This window comes from Peromyscus maniculatus, chromosome 1, assembly GCF_049852395.1.
Source record: "Peromyscus maniculatus bairdii isolate BWxNUB_F1_BW_parent chromosome 1, HU_Pman_BW_mat_3.1, whole genome shotgun sequence".
In the NCBI taxonomy this organism is placed as follows: domain Eukaryota; kingdom Metazoa; phylum Chordata; class Mammalia; order Rodentia; family Cricetidae; genus Peromyscus; species Peromyscus maniculatus.
In genome coordinates, this window is record NC_134852.1 from 117,931,112 (window position 1) to 117,956,344 (window position 25,233).

Sequence of the window (25,233 nt, forward strand, 5' to 3'; positions counted from 1 at the left end):
CATTTTATTAGAAATCTGAGGGGATCTGGAGAACAGCTTTCCAGGAAAGGAGACTGAAAGTGTCATGGGCTGGGGAGAGTCAGTGTATATGCTAAAAGTTGATATGCCAGGGAAGGAAAAGGAACACAGCCTCGGATGCAGAAGAGACAGTATATTATGGCATGGCTGGTATGGGGAGAACTTCAGACAGATATTATCATGAAGGTGTGGGAGAGAATTAGAGATTTATGGGAAGAGTGACTTCAGCTACATTCTCAGGCTTACTTGGATGCTCTGTGGGTGAGACAGTCTATAAGGGGGCAATAAGAAAAGCAGAGACCAATCAGGGCAATATGTCAATCTTACAGACCCTGGGAAAGTCCATGGATGAATGTGCATACTGTATATAACAGAAACCATAAAACCTGGATAGGTGAAACAGAGCTTCCATAGTGAGAAACAGACTTGACCTTTGAGGAACAGATTCAATATGGCAAAGATGTTCTGTCCCTCTTTTAACTTATCAGGAGCTTACATTTTAGCCAGATATGAAGCCTTACACCTGTAATCCTAGCATTTGAGGCAGGAGGATCACTGCAAATTTCAGGCCAGCCTGGACTACATAGTAAGCCCCTGTCTTAACAAATAGCATTTGTTTTATAGTACTTATTATGTGTCAAGAACTAATGTTAAGTGCTTTATGTGGGTAACACAGCCCCCTCCTCAAGTGGGAGCTGTTCTTAGCCACGCCTAAGTATGAGGGAACAGATGCTCATATCATGAAGACAATTTGTAGAGCTAGGATCAAAATCAGTCTGCATACAGTTATTCCCCTCTATCCACCTGCCCAGAAAAATCTTCACCCTTCCAGGATGGAGGGCTATGGATAGGATAAAAAAGAGGGCTCTTTGTCCTGGAAAGTAAAGAAACACGTTTCCTATGTTCCATACAGGCTATACTAAGCCACATCCCCCCCAAAGCTGTCCCAGATTCTTACCTGAAGATCCTGAGCCAAGGGAAGCCTTGAGGATCCAGTTATATAATGTGTCAGTGACAGAGAGGACTGTTTCAGATCGCCGTGTGGGAAATCAGGAGGCAGGAGGAAGCAAACACACTATGTATGGACTGAGCCATCTCTCCTGCTGTATTTATGTTTCTCTATAGCACATGTATAATCTCCTGTTACATTCATATTGCTGTGCTGTTTGTTTTTGTTTTTGTTTGTTTAACTTGCTCTGTAGACCAGGCTGGCCTCGAACTCACTGCCTGCCTCTGACTCCAAAGTGGTGGGATTAAAGGCGTGTGCCACCACGACCCAGGTATATTGCTCTTCTTATTGCACCAGAATGTCAGTTTCAAGAGGACAGAGCCTGTCCCATGGCATCTCTCCATTAGTCTGTAACACATAATAGCTGTTTAGTAAACATCTGTCACGTCCATATTTTATTTGCTATTGTGACAAAATTATCCTTTCATTGGTCAGGAGGCATATACTAGTTTCTGTATATGTTTTCTTTCTGGCATTATACTGAATTTTATTTTTATTTTCTTGACTTGGACCTTTGCATGAGTTTATTTTTTAAGACGATCACTCACTATATTTGAAGACCAGTAGTTGCTAAATCCTGTGAATAGTTTCTTAGTCGTACTTAGTCGATACCAGCATATGACGCAGTTCAACTTTGAGTTCTCTACTGTCTGGAGGGCATGCACCTCTATGATATTCTTAGTAAAGAGAATGATAATTACTGAAAAGTGTCCTCAAGATTTCTAATACCACCCACACTTTCAAGAAGGTTGGGTGGGACTTCTTGGGGCAAAGAGCTTAGAACTTGTATAATTATCAGTATGGTCTACAGAGCGAAGCTTTTGGGTTTGAATTCCCCTTCAGCCAGTTACTTCCTCTGTGGTGTCTTTGACAGTTGCTTAACCCTTTTGCAGCTCAGTTTCATGTAAATGAAACAGTGGGATCAATGCTGTCTATCTTTTATTATTGTGAGGGTTAAATTAATAGTGACCAGGACTTAGTGCCTGGCACTTGGTAAGTACTTGGCTGTTCTACAGTATCTCTGTTTCATTGATATTAGTATTGATGTTACTTTCACCATCAAAAGGTACATTGCTGTTCAGTTAATAGAGATAATACTGAGAATTGCCATTGTTATACTTGATGAGGACAGTAGGACTGCCCTACTGGACAATTCTGTCCTGACAGCAAGAATGCTCCCCACCCTCTGCAGAGCCTCAAGGTGATGATGTTCATCTCTAGGTGATCAGTGGCAGTGGTGAGAGTGGGGGGTTTGCAAGACAAAAACTGGTTTTTGCAAATGCAAAAAGAAATGCCCATAAGCAAAGAGCAGGACTATTAATCATATAAACTTGAGTTCTTGAAATCTGAATGGGTATACCATAGGCATGAAGATATTTGATGGAAATCGCAGATGTTTGTGAGAGGAAGTAGAGAGGAGGTGACTGTTAAAGACCCTTGGACCAGTGTCATTAATGATTCGTTTCTAATACAAAGACCATTGTTGCAGCTTGCAGTAGGGTGTTAACTTTCCATCCAATATTCCTTCTCATTAGTCCCCATGACTCCATCTGCAGATAATACCGTAATTGAATTGTGTTGTTGGCACTGGAAATCAAGCCATGTGTTGCCTAATTACATTGCTGTGGATGGCACAAAGCAGCCGACATGGATGCTAAGTTTACATAGGGCTTTGCTGTGTAGACACACACACAGGGTCAGTGGCTTCTGTCAGGCCCCTTTGGGCATAGGACCAGTGTCCCATGGTCAGGACACAGAGGTCCACTTATTCCTCTTTGCTTTGGCAGAAGGACATTCATGCAGTTCTCTCTAAGCTGTACTTATTGATAAGGGATAAAGACTGTTTTAAGACAGCTAAGAAAGAGGTTACCCATCTTCTGGGCCTTCTGCCAGCCCTGATTAGTGTCTGGCTTTGGATGAAGGAATAAAACAAAGATTTCATGGGGGTGGAAAAGTTCTGGTCAAGACAGATAGTTCCTTTGGCCCTTGAGTATCAGCTGTGGGGGTTGTGGCTGAGGATGTGGCTGTCGTCCCAGAACTTATTAGCTGGTCTTGTCTGCTCTTCTGAGGTACATCAGCATAGCCAGTCATCAGTAACAGCACACCACATCTACTGCCTGTTTCCCATTCAGAATTTATGTTGAGAGCCCTGTAATAGCTTTGTTCAGGAGAAATTTGCAAGCTGGGTATATGGTAGCACATGTCTAGTATGCAGGAGGCTGAGGCAGAAGGATTGTGAGTTTGAGGCCAGATACAGGGAGATAGTGTCTCTAAGTAAAATAAATATATACATACATGCATACAAAGTTTTAAAAATCATTTTTTGTGTGTGTTTGTATGTATATGTACATGTGTGCACATGGTATGCATACATGTAGAGATGAGAGGACAACTGTGGAAGTTGGTTCTCTGCTTCCACAGTATGGGTTCTGAGTATCCAACTCCACTCTTTAGTTTTGGTGGCAAGTACCTTTACCTGCTGAGCCATCTTGCTACCCCATACCACCTTCTTTTACAGGGAGAGGTGGAGTACAGTTAGAGGTTTCTGGGGACTGACGTGTCAGTGTTTGCCTTAAGTGTGAAAGTGTCGGAATGCTCCATTGTGGCATCTGATTTTTGGCAGCCAACAGTGTATGTTTTCCCAGCTGGCAGAGTCCACTTTACACTATAGTGTGGTCTCATTTTCTGTTGCTGAGAGAGTTTGGATAAGTGAGGGATTCTTCTTAAACATTGTGGTTGGAGATAGGATAGGATAGACCTGCCTGGAACTTAAGGCCTATGGTTTCCTGTTAGAAGGGTGGTTGTAGTTATAGTTGTTGTTATTGTTATTGGTTATGGATATTTAGGTTTTAGTTTAACTTTTGGCAACTTACAGTTTTCTAGGAATATGTTCATTTTACTGAAGTCTTAAATTTTGCTGGCAGATAGATGGTTATTATATTTTGTCCATCACATTTGTTTTTATTTGTGTGTGTGCATGTGCACATGTGAATGCACACATGCAGGTACAAGTGCATACACATGTACAAGTGTATGTACACGTGTCTGTGTAAGCATAGGTCAGAGGTTAATCTTTGGTCTTTCTGAGCACCTGTGTATATTTGTGTATGCTATATGTGTATATGCATATATATGTGGGTTCACATTTATATAGAGAACAGCATATGACATCAGTGTCTTTTGTTGCTTGTAAGCTTAATCTTTGAGGCACTAAGCCTGGAGTTCCAGTTGACGGGACCAGCAGGGTAGCAAGCTTATAGGTTCATTTTGTCTCCTCCAAGTGCTGGGATTGTGGGTGTGACCACCACGTCTGGCTCTTTATGTGTGTACTGAGGACCCAAACTCAGGTCCTCATTCTTTCGTGGCCGGCATTTTACTAGTTGAACCACATCCTCAGTCCCCACCTTGCTTTTTGAGATGAACTCCTTCACTGAGGCCTTGGGCTTGCTGTTGGGCAAAGCTGCTTGGCCCCAAGCCCCAGGGATCCTCCTGCCTCTGACTCCCCGGCGCTGTAAACACAGGCACGTGATACCACACATGGCTTTTATGTGTGCGCTGAGGCTCGAATTCAGGTCCTTATGCTTGCGCAGCAAGCGCTTTGCTGACTGAGCCGTCTCTCCGGGCTCTGTTTTTATTCTTAATACCGTCAGTGCCTTTTTTATATTCAGATCAGTCTTGCCAGAGATCATCTTTCTGTTACTACTCTGAACTAGCTACTTTTGGTTTTATCAATCAGTTGCCATGTATTGTGTGTGCTTGGTTGTGTATGTTATTCTGTGAATTGTTACATATGTACATAGTGATAGCTCTGTACTACGTACTATATTTTTCTGTCTCTAATTTCTTTGATAACTTCATTTTCTTTCTTAGATGTATCTTCTGTTTTACAATCTCACTTTCAAACAGAAACAATCATATATATTTTAAATTGATTTCTATCTTGCATTTGGTTGTAGTGACCTGTACTTACTTGGTGAAGTTTACTGATGCTTGCATGACGGATAGCCTATACCACTGCTTCTGGTCACTACCGTTTCATGTGCACTTATGGGCACTATAGTTGGAAGTTTTCTCTGGTCTTGCCCAGCCCTGTGGTCAGGATGAATCTCTCCCACCCACATCCTGCAGCCCACAGCTGCTTATAAAATAACCACTCAGAGGCTTAATATTAATTACTGGTTGCATGGCCTATGGCAGGCTTTTTGCTAGCTAGTTTTTATATCTTAAATTAACCCATTGCTATTAATCGATGTTTTGCCATGTGTTCCATGGCTTACCAGTCTGCTGGCATGTTGTTCTTTCAGTGGCGACTGGCGTCTCTCTGCCTCTCCTTTCTCTTCCTCTTATCTCTCGGATTTTCCTGTCTGGCTCCATCCTGCCCTGCCATAGGCCAATGCAGCTTTACTTCTCAACCAATCAGAGCAACACATATTACATTAACTTGTGAGTGTGTATTTTCCCTCTTGTTGGTGATTATTTTTTGTCCTCTAGATCTCAGCAATCTTGAACTCCTAGAAGATGGTGGACTTTTTATTCTTTTTTTTTTTTTTTTTTTTTTTTTTTTGTGGTGCTAGAGATTAAAGCCAGGGCATCATGCATTAATAGCTACCTAGAGATCTACTGCCCTCTTCTGATCTCTGAAGCTACTGCACTCACATGCGCAAAGCCTCACATAGATGTACCTACATACATATAATTAAAATTACAAATAAAAATCATAAAACTATAGCCCATGGAGAATTTGGCAGTAACTTACAGGCCAAACACTTACCCACTTGCTTGTACCACAAAGGTTCTGAGCTCCAAAGGCTCCCTTCAGTTCTACTACTTTGAGAGGGGTGTGTGTATGTATGTGTGTGCTTTTATATCTATGGATCTATGGGTGTCTTAGGAGGTTTTTTTTTTTTTTTTTGTATAGCTTGCTTTGTATGTTCTGTCAGAATTCTATGGCATTCCCAAGCTTATGGCCTCTCTCTCTTTCTTTAGACCAACAAATGGTTAATCACAACTCTCCAAGCATCTCCTGGTTTACTTCAGTTGCACCTGTAAAATCCTTGATCCATGTGTGAAGTGACACATTGACAGGATCCAGGAACTGGGATGTAGACACAGGGTTGGGTGGGGTGAATAGTTCATACCGATGGAGATGAAAACATTAACTCTATGGTATACTGACTTGAGAAGATGGCTTGACCTGAAGCTATGTTAGGGTCATAAACATTGTCCATCACACACACTACCCCAAACACAATAGCAAATTGAACTTAGTATCTGACTGCAGACATCACTCTGCAGAGGTAGACTGTTCTCAGAAAGATTTCCCCAAGGAGGGAGCCACCATTCAGAAGAAGGGCAATGGTGGAGAGAAACAGTGAATTCCTTCAACTCTTTAGTCAGAGAACTATTCTTTTTTGTGGGGGAAATCAACCAAAAGAGGGAAGCATAGAGACCATAAATGCACTAGGGAAATCTGTCTTACTTTCCTGTGAAAGTATGGAAATAGGGATGTTTTAGTCAGTTTTGTGCTACTGTAACAGAGCATTTGAGACTGGGTGATTCATAAACTAAAGAAATTTCTCACCATTTTAAACACAATCAGAAAATTCAAGTATCAAGGATGTAACATCTGATAAGGGCCGTCTTCTGTTTCATCCCATGGTAGAAGGCAGAAGGCAAGGGAACTTTCTGAGAGAGAACAGGAATGAGGGCTGAGCTCATGCCTCCACTTCTGGAGTGCTGGGATTACAGACATGCACTATCAGAATTAATGCTGGGGATCAAACCTAGGGCTTGGTAGCACTTTACATCCCACCCTTGGATGAACTTTGGGGAAACCTTCAAACCATATGAACTCCCTATGAGTTCTTGGTTTTCTGTTGGGACCTCCCTATGGCTTAGTATATGGTTACTTTGGGGAAAGCATTCTGTATATGTGTAATTTAATGAAACATTCTGTAGTGAGGGGGAAACTTTGGTTTCTACATACTTTATGAAACTCTGATCTGTCATTACTCTCTGTCTGGTTGTGTCTGCTTGGTCTATTATTTCCCAACAGAGATGAGCTTGATTCATGTTTTTATATATTATGTGATTTGTTTTTCAGAATTATTTGCATAGGATTTATATATCTGAGCTCACAGAGAGAGATAGGCTGTAATTTTCTTTGTTAGTAATCAAGATGACTGAGGTGTACAGCTCTGGGGTGGGTAAGGAGTCACAATTCACCATTTTCTCTAAAACCTGTCTGGGTACTCTGTCCTTATAAAGTAAGTTTCCTCTTTTCTAGGCTAAACTAAATAGTCTGTTAGATTAGCTAACTATTCAGTTCTGAAATGTTTGATAGAATTAACTTGTGAAAGCATTTGACTTACTCTTTTCTCTGTCAAAAAGATTAGAGCAACAAAACTGCTCTATATAATTATAAGATTATTGATGATTCTTGGTTTGTTATAGGATTATTGATAATTTTTATTTCTTTCTTGTGGCTGTTTTTAGAAGTTGGATCAAAGTACCTATTCTGATGTATGGTACACACAATTACACCCTTACACTCAAATATGCATGTGTTTACATATAACATCCATTACTGTATGTAGGTAATATATACTAATAGAAATTGTGCCATTAAACACTATTAACAGAATTCTATACTTCTGTTTTGTCTTGTCCTCAACAAGTATTTGAACATTAAATTAAATAAATAAAATTACTTTATATTAAGTTTGGATTTTACTTCTTAAAATTCTTGGCCTCTGTAGTCATCAGAAACCAACATTGGTTATTAGCTAAAGCAATAAGACTACTAAAGGAGATCAAGGAGGGCATACAAATTGGAAAGGAAGAAGTCAAAGTATTGCTATTTGCAGATGATATGATAGTATACATAAGCAACCCCCAAAATTCTACCAAGGAGCTCCTACAGCTGATAAATACCTTTAGTGAAGTAGCTGGATACCAAAAAACTAAAAAAAAAAAAAAAAAAAAAATTAGTAGTCCTCCAATATACAAACAATAAATGGGTTGAGAAAGAAATTAGGAAAACAGCACCCTTCACCATAACAACAAATAATATAAAATATAAAATATCTTGATGTAACTCTAACCAAGCAAATTAAAGACCTGTATGGCAAGAACTTCAAGTCTTTGATGAAAGAAATTGAAGAAGATATCAGAAGATTAAAAGATCTCCTATGCTCATGGATTAGTAGGATTAACTTAGTAATAATGGCTATCTTACCAATAGCAATCTACATATTCAATGCAAGTCCCATCAAAATTACAACACAGTTTTTTACAAACCTTGAAAGGATAATACTGAATTTCATATGGAAAAACAAACAAACAAAAAAACCCAAGATAGCTAAAACAATCCTGGTGAACCTAGCTAAGACTCCTAGCAGTGAAGGATATAGAGCCTGAATCAGCCATCCTCTGTAACCAGGCAAGACTTCAGTGGAGGGGTTGGGACTCCAACCCAACCCCAAAACCTCTACCCTACAATTTGTCTACAAGGTATGCTGGTGTAAAGAAGCCACAGAAATTATGGGAGTTGCCAATTAGTGACTGATCCAGCTTGGGAACCACACCATGAGTGGGGGCCTACCCATGACACTGCCTGGAGGACCAGGACCCAGGGGTGGACAGCCCAGAGACCCAGGATTTTGCCAAACACAACTGGCCAGAAAAAAAAAAAAAAAAGTCAGTGCTGCTATAGGTGGTTGTCGAGCCCGTTGTCAAAGATGGGGAGAAAGGATTGTAGGAGCCAGAGGGGCCAAGGACACCACAAGAAAACCCATAGAATCAACTAACCTGGGCTCCTAGGGGCTCACAGAGATTGAACCACCAACCAGAGAGCCTGCATGGGACTGACTTAAACCCTCTGCACATATGCTACAGTTGTGTAGCTTAGTCTACTTGTGGGACTTGTAACAATTGGAGCTGGGGCTGTCTCTGACTCTGTTACTTGCTTTTGGGATCTTTTCTTCCTATTGGGTTGCCTTGTCCAGCCTCAGTAGGAGAGGAGGTGCCTTATTGCAACTTGATATGCTATGTCTGGCTGATATATATGGGAGGCCTGCTCTTTTCTGAAGATAATGGAGGAGGAGTGGATGGGTGCAGGGAGGGGAGGTTGCAGGGAGGGGAAACTGTGATTGGGCTGGAAAAAAACAATTAATAAAAAAAATAGAATGCTTAACAATATTTTTATGTGATTAAAAATTCTATACTTCTGTTTTGTCTTATCCTCAACAATTATTTGAACATTAAATTAAATAAAATTACTATATAGTAGATTTGGGTTTTGCTTCTTAAAATAAGAATTCTCAGCTAGCCTCTATAGTCATCAGAAACTAGCATTGGTCGAGTGACCTTTAAATGCAATAGTCTCCACTTTGGCTTCATTTTAGAATGCTGAGAACCTTTTCCTTACTCTAGATCTTATCTGAGACCAATGAAATTCAGCTCTCTGAAGTGTATCTGGAGTTGGCAAAACTCCCCTATGAATTCTGTAAGCATCCAAAGTTCCACCTTTGTGCTGACTTATATTCCCTATCTAGGACTTCATTATTCAAGATAATGTAATACTGCATTCCCAGAGAGACACTTGGTTTTAGCACTTGAATATAAGTTGAATCACATTTTTCTGAGAAATAATTCAAGAGGGAATCCTTTGCCATATAAACGGGCATATCCAGGATTAAGGCACACAATCTCTTATTTGCTGTATGTGTTTTTTTATTTTGACGTGTGGTTGTAATTTTGTTTAGGGAATATGCAGGGAATATGTGTGTCATGGTGAGTTGAGCCCTCTGGGAGATTGTGCCTTTGGCAGTGTTTAGCACACACTCTGGACCATTGTGTTTGTTGTGTACTGATTCTTTTTGGGGGATTTTTAGGAAAGAATGCATGGTAGGCATTTGGCCTGCACTTGTGGTATGCAGAGACCTGTAGTTTGCATTTCTCACAGTGTGAGGGTATGCATGGCTTTACAGACATGCCTGGGGCTCTGCATGTTTCTCTGCCATGGGCGATTTTTTTTTCAGAAACCCTGAAAGAAACAAATAATACTTATGGCTACTGTCTTTACAGACTTCACTCAGCTTACTGCTCTCACCCCTTACAGAAGCCCCAGCCCTAATCCTGGGCCCTTCCTCTGTCTGGGTCTTTTTTCTGAGATGTCCTAGAGTCAGTTTGAACTTATTTCATCATTCAGGTTCCCCCCCCCCCGGTCCCCAAGGTTTTAATTTTTCTTTCGAGTATAGCTCTGAGTTGGGAGGCTGTTTCAGCTTTTCTTCTTGTTCATTGTGAGTGAAGGGGACTCCTGGTAGTTTGGTCTGCCCACTTGCCAGGAGATCCCCTCAGACTTTGCATGCTTTCCAACAGATCATGTGACCCAGCCACAGATCTCTGAGATTGTTTGAAAATATATCAGTTCTTCACTTGTACAATTACTGAGTGAAATAAAGGTCATCAGGGCACAGGGAGAGAATGTGTCCGTATTCACTCACTCCAAAAGTGTTTAAAGAAGGGCTGGAGGGCTGAGATGATGATTCAGCAAGTAAATGTATGATGGGTAAGCATAAAGACTTGAGGTCAGATCTCCAGCACCCATGTAAAAGCCAGGCATAGTTCATGCACATCTATAATTGCCGTGCTGGGTAGGGGTGAGGAGGTAGAGGGGCAGGTGGATGCCAGAGCTCACTGGCTGGCCAGTCAAGCTGAAGTGGTGAGCTCAAAAAAAGCAATAGAGGAACATACCCAGTGTTGATTTCTGGCCCACATATGAGCACACTTGATACATATATACATACACACATGTACCACCCCTCCCCACACACAATTGAAATCTCTTGTGCTGGCACTGTGTAATATCCAGTATGGATTTAGAAAGCATGTTTAAACCTGGAGTACCTGTGCATAAGCTAAATGCCAAGTTGCAATCTCTCACTTATGAAAGTCATTGCCAACATTTAAAAAATTATTCTTTCTATCTATGTATATATGTTTAAATATCTATAGATAGTAATTATATTTTCTTAAAAAAATTTTAAATTATCTTTTGTGTATGGGTGTTTTGCCTACAGGTACATCTGTGTACCACATGCATGCTGTGCCCATGGAAGCCAGAAGAGGGCATCAGATCCCCTGGGACTGGAGTTATAGATGGTTGTGAGGGGTCATATGAGTGTTGGGGATTGAACCAGGTCCACTGGGAGAGCAGCCAGTGCTTTTAACCACTGAGCCATCTCTTTACCCATTTAATGATATATTTTACAAATGAGTATAAGGCTCCATGTTTCTGGTTCTTTGGATAGTCATTTCATACACCCCATGTTTCCAGAATTAGCACACTATTGAGATCATTATTATGTGTTTATCTTTGATGAACATCTGGTTGAATTTCCTTAGGTTAGATTTGTAAAATTGGAATTGCTAGTTGAAAAGTATGAATATTTTTACAGTATCCGACAAACTGCATATTACAAAGAATTGGGCCAATTTTTATGTCCCTTAGCAGGCTCTGAGCATTCTCAGTGTGTGCTCGTCAACACTGATCGTTGCATTTTCAACTTCAATTATTTTATTAGTGAAAAACTGAACTCCCATTTTTAAATGTTCCATGAACTACCCAGAAAACACTTTATTTCTATATTTTAATTTTCTATTTGTGTTTTTGTAGATGTCTCAGAGTTAGCTGTGTAAATCCCTATGCCTGTTTTGTGTGTAAGAAGTGAATTGGGACCTTTTTTTTTCAACTGATTTATACCATGTCTCTTATATGAAGGATCTATTAATGTTTATTATAATTGTTACAAGTAGTATTTTCAGACTTGTTTTATGTAGCAGAAATTAATTTTATATAATAGGCATGCAGTGTTTTGTTATATTTTGCTCAATTACTCTTGTGTCTATCAAATCTTAATCTAACCCAATTTTCATCTATTCCTTTATACTCTTATACTTTAATATTTATATATAATACTCATCTCTCTAAATTTTTATTTTTGTATGTGCTATAAAATACCCAACGGTCACATCATCATGTAAAATTAGTAAAAGCCGCCGAATTTTCAGTCTCTTTCAGCCCAACTCAAATATACTTCACCTGTAGGAAAACTCTGCAGTTAGACTGTGTGGCGTGCAGGATGGCTCAGTGGGTAAAAGCACCTGTTGTGCAAGCCCAAGGCCCTGAGCTCAGTCCCTGGACCCACAGTGGAAGGAGAAAACGAGCACCCCGAAATTATCCTGACTGTTGCACTAAATGCCACGTGGCATGCACACACACACACACACACACACACACACACACACACACCACACACACACACACACACACATACACACACAATTTAATTTAAAAACAGAAAAAGAGTATGCATTCAGAACGCAGAGGAATCATTACTGAGCAATTGTGTGGAGATTGGAGGGCTTGCTGAGTTTCTAACCGTTTTCTTCCCTGAGGTTTGGCTTGTGCAATTCCCAATCAGCTCTAAATTGGGTATGTAGGAGCCAGAAAGTGCTGAGCATACACCAGAGCATGGATACTTGTGCTGTCTCCTAGTTCCCCAGAGCCTGACTTGTTTGTGGATTGTGACCTACGATTCCTTCTGTCATATATTTTCAGAAGGCAAACTGGCAATCAAATGCTGTGGTAATTGTTTCCTTCTGTGTGGATTTTTCCTTCCCAAACTGCTTGGCAAGGACTATGGTGGCTTCTCAAAGTGTAAAGGGACCAGGATTTAGATGCCATACCCGTAGTGGCCCATCAGCTCCCATTTTCCAGGATAGTCCTAACTTTACGTAGCTTATCCTGTTGTCCTTTACAATCCAAATGCCCTAAAAAAAATCATCCTTTAACCTACATTTTACACAGTATCTCTTATAGCTGAAAGCACAGAATTCCTTTGTCAGACTCTGTGAGGTCAGTTTGGGCTTTTCTGTAGTTGAATGATAGGGTGTAGAAAGACACAAACAGTCTTATTTTAGACATACTAAATTAAAAGGAACCGACCCCACATCCCAGATCTCTGAGGAAGTCCAGGCACTCATTTCTTTCTCTTTATCTATCCACTTGAGTATATGTGGAGTCATTTGCATGAACTGCATTTCAACATCTAGTGGGTGCTGGGAACTCAGCTATGCCTGGCATAGACTCTGTTCTCAGAGTCCATGCAGTCCGTCATGGGGAGATGGGCTGTGGCTGTGCATAGGAACTAATACAGTTTTAATACAACAATCTCCCAATTACGGCACCTAGAAAGATTCTACTTCTCTATAATCCATCACCACAATGACTATAGTAATCCTTGTCCATAACTGTGGTCAACTAACCCAACTAACTCAGATCAGCTCTACCGTTTGTTTCTTTCTAATTCCTTAATTGTGTGATAGTGTTCCATAGGGATGGCTCGTCTGGATTTGGAGGACCCAGGATGTCTTCATTCACAAGTCTGTCTGTTACCACAGTGGGATGACTCACGGTGACAGTTGGGGCTGTCTTTTCTACAGAACAGGTGGCCTTTGTTACAAGGTGGTTGGCATTGGAGAGGAAGAGCAGGAACTGTCAGTCCTATTAAACCCCAAACCCAGCATTAGCCATGGTGTTCTAGTAATAGTAGTGACCAGGCCAGCCCAGGGAGAGGAATGCCCTTAAGGGAATGGGAGGGGTTTGGAGTGGTCATCCGTGCAGTCTGACACTGACTTAAAAGAAAACTAATATATTTGTAAAAACTAAAGAATTGGGTCATATTGATTTTGGTCACTGGTGAGGGCTTGCTGTATTTTGTCAGTTGTCTTCATGTGCAAGCTTTGTATGTCAGGCTCAATAGGCTGTATTCACCTCTATGGACTTCTCTTCCTACCATTCCATGGTGAGGCAGGAATGATCCTCCAGCTCTTCTCCCCCACTTCTCACTGTCTTTGCTCTTGATAAAGTCACTGACTGTGTCATCCACTTTTTTTAAACAAGATCTTCTTCTCCTTTTTGTTCCAGGCACTAAAACAGTTGCAGATATTAGTGATGGTACTTGTGAGCCTGGGTTGTCTTCTCCATCCTCCTGCGTGAACTCTATACCAGTGCTCCATCTCATTGAGGACCTGAGACTGGCCTTGGAGATGTTGGCCCTTCCTCAGGAGAGAGAAGCCCTTGTGAGCCAAATCCCTGGCCCAACGGCTGCTTACATAAAGGAGTGGTTTGAGGACAGCTTGGTGAGTGTGGGTCCATAGCCTGATAAGGGAATTATGGGACACATAATTATGTAGCAATGGAATGTATCCAACTGCTTTCCCATAGAGATGGGCAGGTCAATGTGTAGGGAATTCATATTACCTGGGAATGGGTAAGATAAGGAGCTAGGTCATTGAGGTCAACTGGGACGTAGCCATTGGAGAGGGTAGAGGAAGGATGCTGGGAAGCCAGAGAAGGAATAAGAGGGAATGAAGGAGGGTGCACTATTTTGGCCACCTAAGCTCAATTTGAGGAAAAAGGCTGGGGCACAGTCTTTAAATGCTAGAGTCCTGCAGACCTGTTCAGAATTAGAAAATATGCAGAGGTAGGAGGTAGGAACACAACATCAAATTGGGAGGGAAAGGTTGATCTTGGAAGTTGAGACATCCTTATCCATAAATCATATCATTTATGACTGAACAGCCTCCATTCCAGATGTCCTAACCTCCTTTCTGTTCTAGAGGGATCTGTCAGTGCATCTCATGCCTTCGTCAACACTGAACAGTTCCTCATTATCTCCATTACATGTGTTATTCAGTATTTTCATTATATAAGCTTCTACCTGTATCATGTACCTGTACCAGGGTCGTAGGCAGTATAATGGTTTCCCAAAGATGCCTTTGTAACAATGGCCAGGATCTGTGAATATGTCTGTGACCTTAAACATGAAAGGGAAGTAGGAACAGTTTCAAATAAACTAACCTGAAAAATAGGGAGCACAGCTTCAGCTGTTCAGGTAGGCCCAGTGTAATCACAAGAGTCCTTATAAACACATCCTGTTCTGTCCTCTAAGTTCTTTTATGAGTCTCCAGGGCCTTATTTTTGCTGGCTCCCTTTCAGCTTCGTCTAGAAGTTTACCATCACAGAGTCGGGAGATTTATTGTCAGTTCTTTCTGAATAGAAGTCCTGTCTGTCCATACTTCAGCAGTTTCTTGTCTTTCTTCTTCACTGTACAGTTTACAATGAACATAAGTGTCCCTTGATCATCTTAAATGGCTGCACTGTCACTTACATTACAGTCTTTCTGATACTGTCATTTAGATTATTTTAAGTCTTTCACCATATGTGACTATCCATTTCTGATCTAGAATTTTCTAGCAGTATGGTTGCAGAGATCAACTAGGGTCATCATCTAAAATATAAAATGTCCAATTAAATTTGATTTTAGATAAACAGTGAATGACAGTGATCAAGTATGCCCCCGAGCAGTTGGCTAAACCTGGCAATCATAATCCAAGAATGTTAATATCTTTAAGTCTGATATATTTTTCCAAATCTCTTTTCAGAAGAATTTCATTGTCTTTATTTTCTTTCTTTTTTGTTTTTTGTTTTTTCAAGACAGGGTTACTCTGTGTAGCTTTGTGCTTTTCCTGGAACTCACTTTGGAGACCAGGCTGGCCTCGAACTCACAGAGATCTGCCTGCCTCTGCCTCCCAAGTGCTGGGATTAAAGGCATGCACCACCTCCGCCCAGCCCATTGTCTTTATTTTCATTGGCCAAGTTGGAAGCAAGTCTATTCCATGTTATCCTGACATCAGAAATAATCACCAAGATTAAAAAATGGTTTTAGCAGTTTCATAAGGGAAATTATTTTACTGCTGTTTTTGTACATTTCTTTCTTTAGTGAGAAGGCTAAGCTTTTTATTAGCTTATGAGTATCCTCTAGTTTCTAAGTTTTTAATCTCATACCCTGCATGAAAAAAATCCATATATATATACATGATCACATATGATTTTTTTGTTAATGTAGTTAAATTATCAAAGTGAGGTGTTCAAATGGAGGAATTGAAAGGATAAGTCCAAAAATAGTTCTAAATGTTCTTCCCACACAACTTTGCTATCACCTTAACCCCTTGGACAGGGCTATTCTGCTCTCTGTTCACTTCTTGTGTTCATTGTTCTATAGGTGTTTTGGTGTTACCATATTGAAATGACCTGTTTTATTTAGACATAGATTTTCTTAAGTGCTGTGCTTTTCAAACCATAGGGTTTTAGAAGGTTCTAGTTATTAAATCCATCATTCTTAACTGTTGGGGTCCCTTCTTTTCCTCATAGCCCTACAGAGGCCTGACTTAATCTCACTTCAGATAGCTGTTAGGCACCTGTTCCTCCCTCCAGTAGGTTCATGGTTTGACTTCCATGTGACTGTTCACTTAAATTCATCAGTATTTTTAATGAGTGGCATGAAAAAAGTTGATCTAACTTTTAAAATATTTTGGGGGAATACATTAAAAATAATTTGTTCTAAATGTAGTCAATGTGTTGCTTGGGGGAAACATCTTGTGTTTTCAGATTTGCACAGTTTTTAGGGCTGATTATTTACAATGACTGCAGAATCTGCTATTTAAGACAGATTTCCCTAAAAGCTATTTATTGCATTCATAAATCTTTTAGAGTAATTATGCCCATCAGCCACATATGAATGGTGTACTTTTCAGGGGTCAGAAGTTCATATAAACATTCCAAGAAACCAGAGCTGCATGTTAAGGGTTTGATTCTGAGCAGAAATGACCTGTCTGCATTTCAGGTCTGGCTGACCTAAAGACAGTTTACACTCTGGCTTTACACACATTCCACACTAGGTCTTCCCTGTACAGCCACAAAATTCAGAGCAGTGAACAATTCCGTAAGTGCTTTAGATTGGTTCTTTCAGAGAAAAACTTGCCACACAACTTTTGGTCTATTTTTCACAAGCAACTTGTGAAAAAATGTAGACTTTAGATCAGGCACTAAACTACCTTAAAGTGATTCATTAAAGTTTAAAAAGCTTTGCTTTAATCACTGAGACTCCACTTGATTTTATTTTAAGATCCCTTTTTGTTTAGTCAGGATCTATGTAATCCTTGCTGATCTGGAACTTGTGATGTAGACCAGGATGGCCTTGAATTCATAGAAATATGCCTGCTCTGCCTCCTGAAAGCTGGGACTAAAGGTGTGTGCCATCACACCCAGGTGCTTTTGTTTGTTTGTCTGTCTGTTTGTTTGTTTGTTTGTGTGTATGCTCTTAGGTGGATTAGGATTGGAGTCAGAATGAGAGGTAATTTGAGGGACAAGGCAAGACTGACGCATGCCTCCTGCTCAACACAGGCTGTGCAGCATGTGTGTGTTTGTACCATTCTCTTCTGCAGACAGACTGACTCTGTCACACGCCTCAGAGTTCCTGTTTTGTTGGAACAATTAGCCACCTGACATGGTCCATCTCTGTCTGATAACATCACTATCTTTTTTACTTTCTTCAACAAAGCAGTGCCAATAGTAGGGTTTGGATCACTAAAAAAGTGGAGAGAGGCTGGGCCTGCCCTTCTGAAATCACCGGCTCTAGATAACTTCAAAAGCTCTGACTCCTCCCATCTTCCTGTCCCACCATGTCTCAGGGCTGGATTTTCCTTAGGTGTATCCTCCATCCATGCCTGATGGAGCTCAAGTACCTTGTCTTCAAATAGACAAAACTATATAGCTCTGTTCAGAGTTGATCAATTTCTTCTTATTTTTCTGAAGAGTATGTCCATTTTTATTTGTTTTTGATTAAGGGTGGAAATGTTTTTCTGAATCCCTCCAGCAGGCTTCCCATTAGTTCAGTGGCCAGGATGCTGCTGAAGCATCAGAAGAAGCTGAGAAAGAAAAATAGGGCATTATACCAAGAACAAATTGGGTAACCCTCATCAAGAAATCCGAAAGTTTCAGTTAAGGAGTATTTTGGATTTCAGGTTTTTTGAAATCTTATTTCACTTTTCTTGATTAGGGATGCTTGACCAGTAAATTCTGTGTAAATAATAAAAAGAAATCCTTTTTTTAAAAAAGCAAAATCAAAACCAACTAAAATACTGCCAGTCCTAAGCATTTCAGACAAGAACAATTAATTTACCCTCCATTGACTTCAGTTAGTCATAATAAGTAGTCCAAGGTGAGCTGAGGCCCGAATTGGAGGGATGGCTACTGTCAGAAAGGAAAAGAGTAGAGGGAAAGAATGGCCTCTAGGCAGACATCCCCAAATGTCTATGGCAAATACACATGCACGCACGCACGCACGCATGTGCACACACACGTTTATTCTTCTAGTTAACCAACAAGTCATTTCTGTCTTTCCTCTTTATATTTTATTTTTGATACAGGTTTTTATGATATGTATGTACCACCAAACCTAGTTTTAGGTGATATTGGTTATTAGACCCAGAACCTGGTACATACTAGCAAGTTCTTTGCCAACTGAGCTACATCCCCAGTACCTTCCTCCATTAAAACAATCAAACAAAACCTCAAATCCCAAACTCATTGGCTTGCTAAATAACTTTGGAGCTATATCCTCCAGGCACATAAAAATACTAGGAACCAATGAAATAGAAATGTGAAACTTGAAACAATTACATTTATTTGTGAGTGCCTGTGTGCATGTTTATGTGTAAGTGTGTGTGTGTGCCATACCATGCATGTGGAGGTCAGGGAACAACCTTGGGCAGTGATTTTCACCTTTCGTCTTGTTTCTAAGACAGCATCTTTCTTGCTTGTCACTGGCTGAACACCCCAGGCTTTCTGACCCATAAGCTAACAAGGGATTCTCTTTTCTCTTCTGCCTCACCATCTCACTATAGATGTGCTCTGATTACGGATGCATACCGTATCTGGCCTTTACATAGGTTCTGGGGATCTGAACTCAGGTCATCAGGCTTGCACAGAAACTATTTTACTCCCCTGAGCCATGTCCCTGATCCAAATGTAAAACTTCAACAGAGCTGTAAATTAGCTACTGTTTTGTCAAATGACCCTTGCTAAGATTCAGTGAACTCTGGCCAGAGAGGAAGGGTTGTGTCATGGGAAGTGTGGTCTCTGCCGCTGTTCTTCAGGGATGCTAGCTCTCCAGACACCATAGGGTCCCTAAGATAAAGGGGCTTGCTAGCGTGTAACGATGTGTGTGTAGGAATGACTGCTAGTTAGAATAGGACCAATTGACTGGAGCTGGGCCTGCCTTTCCTTTATGGCTTAGATGGAGAGGGCATTCCTGGTTCTGCTGCGTCAGAGTGGACAACTGGGTATGTTTGAATGTAGGGCTTGTTCTCTCCCCGTTGGGTCTCACTAGGGCTGAAACACAGCTGTAGCAACATGGCCAGCAGGAACCTTGTTGGCCAGACTGCCAGGGTTACCTCCAAGAGTAACAGACCTGCTCAAGATTAATGAATACTGAGCTGTAAGTTTCTAGAGCTCTCTGGCCTAGACTCTTGGCAAGAAGTGGGTTGGGAAGTGGGCTCCAGGCCTGGAAGGGCATGTGCAGAACTCTCTGACCGGGATTTGTCTCTGGGGTCTCAGTGAAACAAGGAGCAAGAGGTTTGGATTTCCTTGGAGTCCATGTCTGAATTCTGGACCTACTTGTGGAAAGCTGATTGACAAGGCTTTTGTACAAGGAATTTCTTGGAGTCTGAGGCATGTTGAAGCTGTCTGTAGAGAGGTTTAAGTGAGATGCTCCCAGCTATCCTCTGGGTAACAGAAATGTTACCTTCAGGAGATAGGATGGTAGTCATTTATGTTTGGTGGACAGTGTGAAGCTGGGCTCAGTGCTCACAGAAGATGCAGCCAGGACCTGCTGCTGGAAATTTGAACAATCTGTCTTGTGATGGAAATTGAGCTGATTTCCATATAGGGCACCGTCCTTTTCTCTATGCTGTGGTGAGGTACAAGTTGATGCCCCTCAGGAGGATGGGGCTATAAGAGCTCCCAAGCCTCACCAGAAAGTCCTGAAGCCAAGAAAGGAGATGTTCCTTAGAGACTTGAGGTATACCACAGGGGAGAAAGGCTTGGTATCACTCGGGCTGCTCCTGGGACTTTTGGCTGTGCCTCAAGAAAGCGCTCATGTGGTCTGCAAGGGGCTTGTCTATTTCATACCTGTTTGCTTGGCTGGGTAAAGTTTTGTTGATGTGGTCAGCTTGGCTCTATATGTAGCCTTCTAAAGAGCTTAGCTATCCAGAGTCAAGCATTCGGCTAGGGGAACAGACCCATTTGCTACCGTAGAGCTGATGTGAGCCCCAGAGCCAGCCGTCTCCAGATGGAGCAGCAGTGGGTGTTTCTCTAACATTTTGGTACACAAACACCCCTCATCTGCCAGCAGCTGGTATATCCTGCTGTTTGATATTGTGGATATGGGCCAAGGAGATCCTTGGTGAATGTTCAAGATGAAGTCAGAGAAGGGTCAGGGAAGCCCGGCAACAGCAAAGCAAAGTGAGGACAAGTCAAGGCAGCACCAAGTTGCAGGATGTGGGCCAGTGGTTGGCAGAGACTCCAAGCAACTGCTGTTCTCTTTGGAACTGGAACACATGCACACCCCCAAACCCCACCCCAGAAGCCCTAGCTTTCCTTTGTAATATAGCAGGTGTTCAGGTAAGTGAGCCTAGGCACTTGAAAGCAAGCTGAACCAAGGCAAGGTGAGTATAGGAGGTAGGAAGTTTAAAAGGTCAGTGCACTGTCTCCTGAGACTCAGTTTCCCTACTGGAAATAGCAACCTAGTTTCAATATTTGTAAGATCTGGCCAAGCTAGCTTGCTTTCTTCCTGCCTGTCTGCATTTATTTAGAAGGGTTTCATGTAGCCCATGCTAGGCCTGCAACTCACTGCATAGCTGAGAATTAGCTTAACATTTTGATCTTCATGTTTCCACCTCTCAAATGCTAGGGTTATAGGCCTGTGTCACCATTCCAGGGTTATTTAGTGGTGGGAATGCCAGAGTTTTATGTATGCCAGGCAAACATTCTACCAGCTGAGCTGTTTCCCCAGCCCCCGTGAATAAGCATTTTATGCAGTGTTTTATTCTGGGGGCTGGATCAACAGGCCTCCTTTGAAACACCAGCCTTGGTCTTAGTCCAGATCTCTTAGTTTCCAAAGTGAAGACAGTTTAGGGAGCCTTAGCTGAGGCCTGTATCTCAAGAACAGTGCAGAGACCTGTCTTGTGTGGGTAGCCTCTGCTTGCGTGGGCAGCCTCTGCCGAGAACGCTGGCAGGCCCCATGTAGGGTATGTGTGCACCTCTGAAATCTTAACTAGTTAGTGCAGGCCCCCTCACATAGCTTTTGAATTAGTCTCTCAACAAAGAAAGAGATCAGGCTTTGGAAGAGGCCTGGCCTCCTCCCTCATCAGCCCCCAGCCACCTTGTTACAGATGTGGCTTCTTCAGTTCCAGCTCCTCACACAGAACCTTGAGCTTCCTCCCTGCCACATTCAGTTTGCAATCCTTCACTTGGCCAAAGAAGCAAAGTCTGTTTTCCACATTGGAAAGCTAGAGGCGATTCAGGAAAGGTAGGCAAGAAAGCTGCTTCATGGCTTATAAAACGTGAGCCTGGGTTTCTCTTGCCACGTGATTCATTTCTCTGTCACCATTCTCCAACAGGACCAAAATACAGGTCTAGATATGTTTCTGTTGAACATTCTAATTGTACAAAGCTACAGGCAGAGGGGATTTATAGGGAAACCTTTTCTCCTGGGTTTTAAAAAGAGGACATGGGGATGCCATTCAGTGACTTATAGCTTGATAGTAGAGTGCATGCTTAGAATGTAGGAGACCTTGGGCTTGATTCTCAGTGTGATTGGTGTACACACACACACACACACACACACACACACACACACTTTGAGGAGTACTTAGTTTTGTAGAACAAAAAAGGTGCAGCATACGTGAGCTAATTTCCAAGGTGTGTTTCGTACCTCTCCTATGGCAAGATATAGTGTGCAGTTGAGTGAACTATCAGAAATAGGTAGGGATCAGTCTCCTCCCACCCACCCCAATCCCTGGGCAGGCCATGGTGGACAGAGGGCCCTGATGGTGCTTTATCCATGTGCAGTACTTCAGGAAACCAGTAGGTGGGAGTCAGGGACAAAAGCTAGACTGTCTAAAGGCTGAGGATGAGGGATCATCAGATCATGGGTTTTATAAGAGAAAATAGTCTGGATTTTTGTTTTTCCTTTTTCCAGTGAGGCTGAGCAGTGCATCTGGGTCAGCCGAAAGCAAGACTCTTTTCTCATTTTCCTTAGAAACCAGTGGACAAACAGCTGGCAGGGAAGGTGCCATTGTGGGGCTGGGGAAGAAGAGACGGGCTGCCTAGGCCTGGGCCCAGGAGCATAGATTTGACCTTTCCCTTGTTAGTAGCAAGAAAGCCTCTCCAGGCTCCTTGACCCTTGTTCCTTTCACCAGGGCACCGGAGGATGGCTCTCCACATTCCAGGGGGCATTTCCAGGGCCACGTGGTGTCTGTCAGCCCTGCCCTAGAAACACTCCTTGTGCCTTGGGGGGTTATGAACACAGTTTTCCTGGCGCAATAACCAATGTTTGAGGGACTCTCAGTTATTGCAGATTTAACAGTTGTACTTTTTTTCTCCCTGGGTTTTTATTGCTGCCCCCTCCTCCCTAAGCAAGTAAATTCTAGCAATCTGGATCCTTTCAGGACCTGACCAAAAGAGACTGCTTCAGCCCCCAGGAACCAGTGTTTATAAATGGCCAAGAATGTACAAACATTGGTGAAATGGCAAATAAATCTTGCCCTCTGAGTTTCCTGCCTCAGGCCCAGGGGACGTGGTAGAGGATGTTGCCAGGTTAGCATGACTTGAGGTCTAAGCATGTAGACATCCACTTACCCTCAGCCCGCAAAGAGGGCCTGTCAGATACACCGCTCGGAGCCTTCGGCTCCCTCAGCTCTGCTGTGGCTGACAAGCCAGCCACAGGAATCCCTTCTCCCAGTCCTAAGTTCTTTGAGGAACTTCTGGAAGTGGGTTTCTTATTTTATACTACTCCAGGTGTGGTCCTGGGAGTAGCTATGTGACTGTCTCCCTGGAAGCCTGTTAGCAATTAAATGCAGGCTCCAGACCTACTGTGCTGGTCAGAGTTGGCATTTTCAGTACAAGTCCCTTCAACCAAGATGCGGCAGCTTAGTCCTAACCCAGAGGTTTGTGAACTCTGGCCTATATTTGGCCTATTGCCTGTTTGTTATGCCGTTGGATCAGCTAAAAATGATTTTCACATTTTAATAACTGAAGAAAAAGTCACAAGAATACCTTATGATGTAGAAATGATTAAAAAATCATATTTCTGCATCTAAAGATAAGGTTTTACCAAAACTTAGCCACACTAGGCTGTGACCACCTTCATGGTAAAAATAGCAGTCAAAAATGTTGACGACTGCTTGGCTCCTCCTGCTGGGCTACAAATGTTTTAGCATTTGTCTCTTATCCTGACCCATTGTGGAGGTTTGTTCTCCAAGCTTGTGTATTATGGGGACATCGGTGGGTGATAGTGGTGGCCAGGATGCAAACTTATAGTCAGGACTTTCTCCCCTGAGCTCATCCCTGTACCTTCTTGTCAAAGCATGGGGTCCCTCTTTGCTTGGGCACAGCCTGTGTCTGACTGATGGTAGCGTTGGGGGTATCCTTACAACTGTCACCATGGCCCAAATGTCCTAACAGCTGTCACCATGGCTCAGAGCTGAGCCCTGTCCCAGGATGCAGATGGTGGGTTGGTGGATAGTTCTGCCCTATAACATGATACTGGCTCCTGATAGTTGGTATGAGCCAGTACTGTTTGTCAGAATGTATTTATGGACTTACCTGATTCATTGAAGTCTGTGAAACGCGTCCCCCCCCCCCCCCCGTCCTCTGCCCCCCGAAGGGATCCTTGACCAGGATGGCCTTTGGGGTGGGTGCAGCTGGGGTTCACCTGCAGTACTGTGAGGGAGCTCTGGCCAAGCCCCTGGAGGTTCCTGAAGTTGTAGATGCATAAGTTGCTGTGTTGTCGCATCTCACTCATCCCCACCCTGTCCTTCTTGCCGGCCACATGTACATGCTCTGCTCCAGATCCTTTGGAGTGCTACTTTTTGGATTTGCGGTTGAAGTGAAGTAAGTGTCGTGAAGTAGAACATACTTTGGTGTTTTTAACAGAACAGGTAAAGACTCAGGCAAGAACTGCTGCTTGAGGACATATGTAAGTGACAAGAATTTAGCTCAGCCCCTCTGCTTTTCTCCCTCTCCTTTCCTCTCCACCCCTGCCCCTAGTCATCACTTGTGAGTTGAGTTAATATTGGCTCTGGTTTTGCTTCTTTTCTGCAAACAGGGCATTAAACCCTCATTTTCTCTTAAATAGAATATTAGTCTTTGCTTGTCTCAGTATTTGAGCCTCGTTCTTTCATTCTGAGAATGCTTAAATCTCTTCTGTGTAGCAAGAATTATACTGGGTGTGAAAGTGAAAAGAAGTGAATCAGAAATATGATGCACTTGCCACAGTCCGGCGCAGTAGAGCCTTGTCCACCATCAGCTATAGATGCCATGGGCTGGAAATCTCAGGTCTGGGGAGGAGACCTCTAACCAGCACTGGAGGACTTAGGATGTACCAGGAAGGTGCTGAGGAGGAGTTGTCAGAGGATGCTTTCTGCCCTGATGCATCTGAGCCACCTCTCCTAGGGGGTTAGGTCAGTCGGTCGATGAGAAGTAGCTTTGTACCATTTCATTCCTGACTCATCTCCTAGCAGAAGTAAAGGCAGGCACTGAGCTCCTCAGTGGAAAGTGTGAGTTTCCCTTATTCTCAGGGAGTGGGACTCTGTCTCCAAATCAGCTCCCTAGCCTCTGCACACCTTTATTACATACTGGGAAAGAATTCTTTTATCTACTCAGGGCAGGAAGTACATTTCATTTGTCTTGGTGCAGAGAAAGTGTTTGCTTACCTAATGAGTTTCTTCATTTGACTTTCTCAGGTTCCTAGAAAATAATTTTTTTTTTTTTTAAAGTCCTCTCTACCCCTGCGTGCTTCTCACATTGTATTGAGGTCTGGGCTGGGAAAACAGGATTGGTTAGGGGTGGAGGGTCCTGGACCACAGTGGCACTAGGCTAGAGTGAGGGGAGGGATCCAGAGCTCATAGCAGGGCAGTGAGCCTGCTTTTCCTTCTGGCCTCTGCTCTGGGTGTGTCTGCAGCAGGAATTTACTCCTCCCTTCGTGCCAGCTGCCTGCTGGAGCCCTCCTCCCCTG

General features: G+C 42.4%; 1 protein-coding gene across 1 annotated transcript in view; it reads left to right on the plus strand.

Moving 5' to 3' along the window:
• Window positions 1-25,233, plus strand: part of Ppfibp2 (PPFIB scaffold protein 2) — a 153,902-nt gene that overhangs the window by 46,127 nt on the left and 82,542 nt on the right. Inside the window, 1 exon segment of the mRNA XM_076549819.1 lies at window positions 14,019-14,233. Coding sequence (XP_076405934.1) covers window positions 14,019-14,233 — 215 coding nt within the window.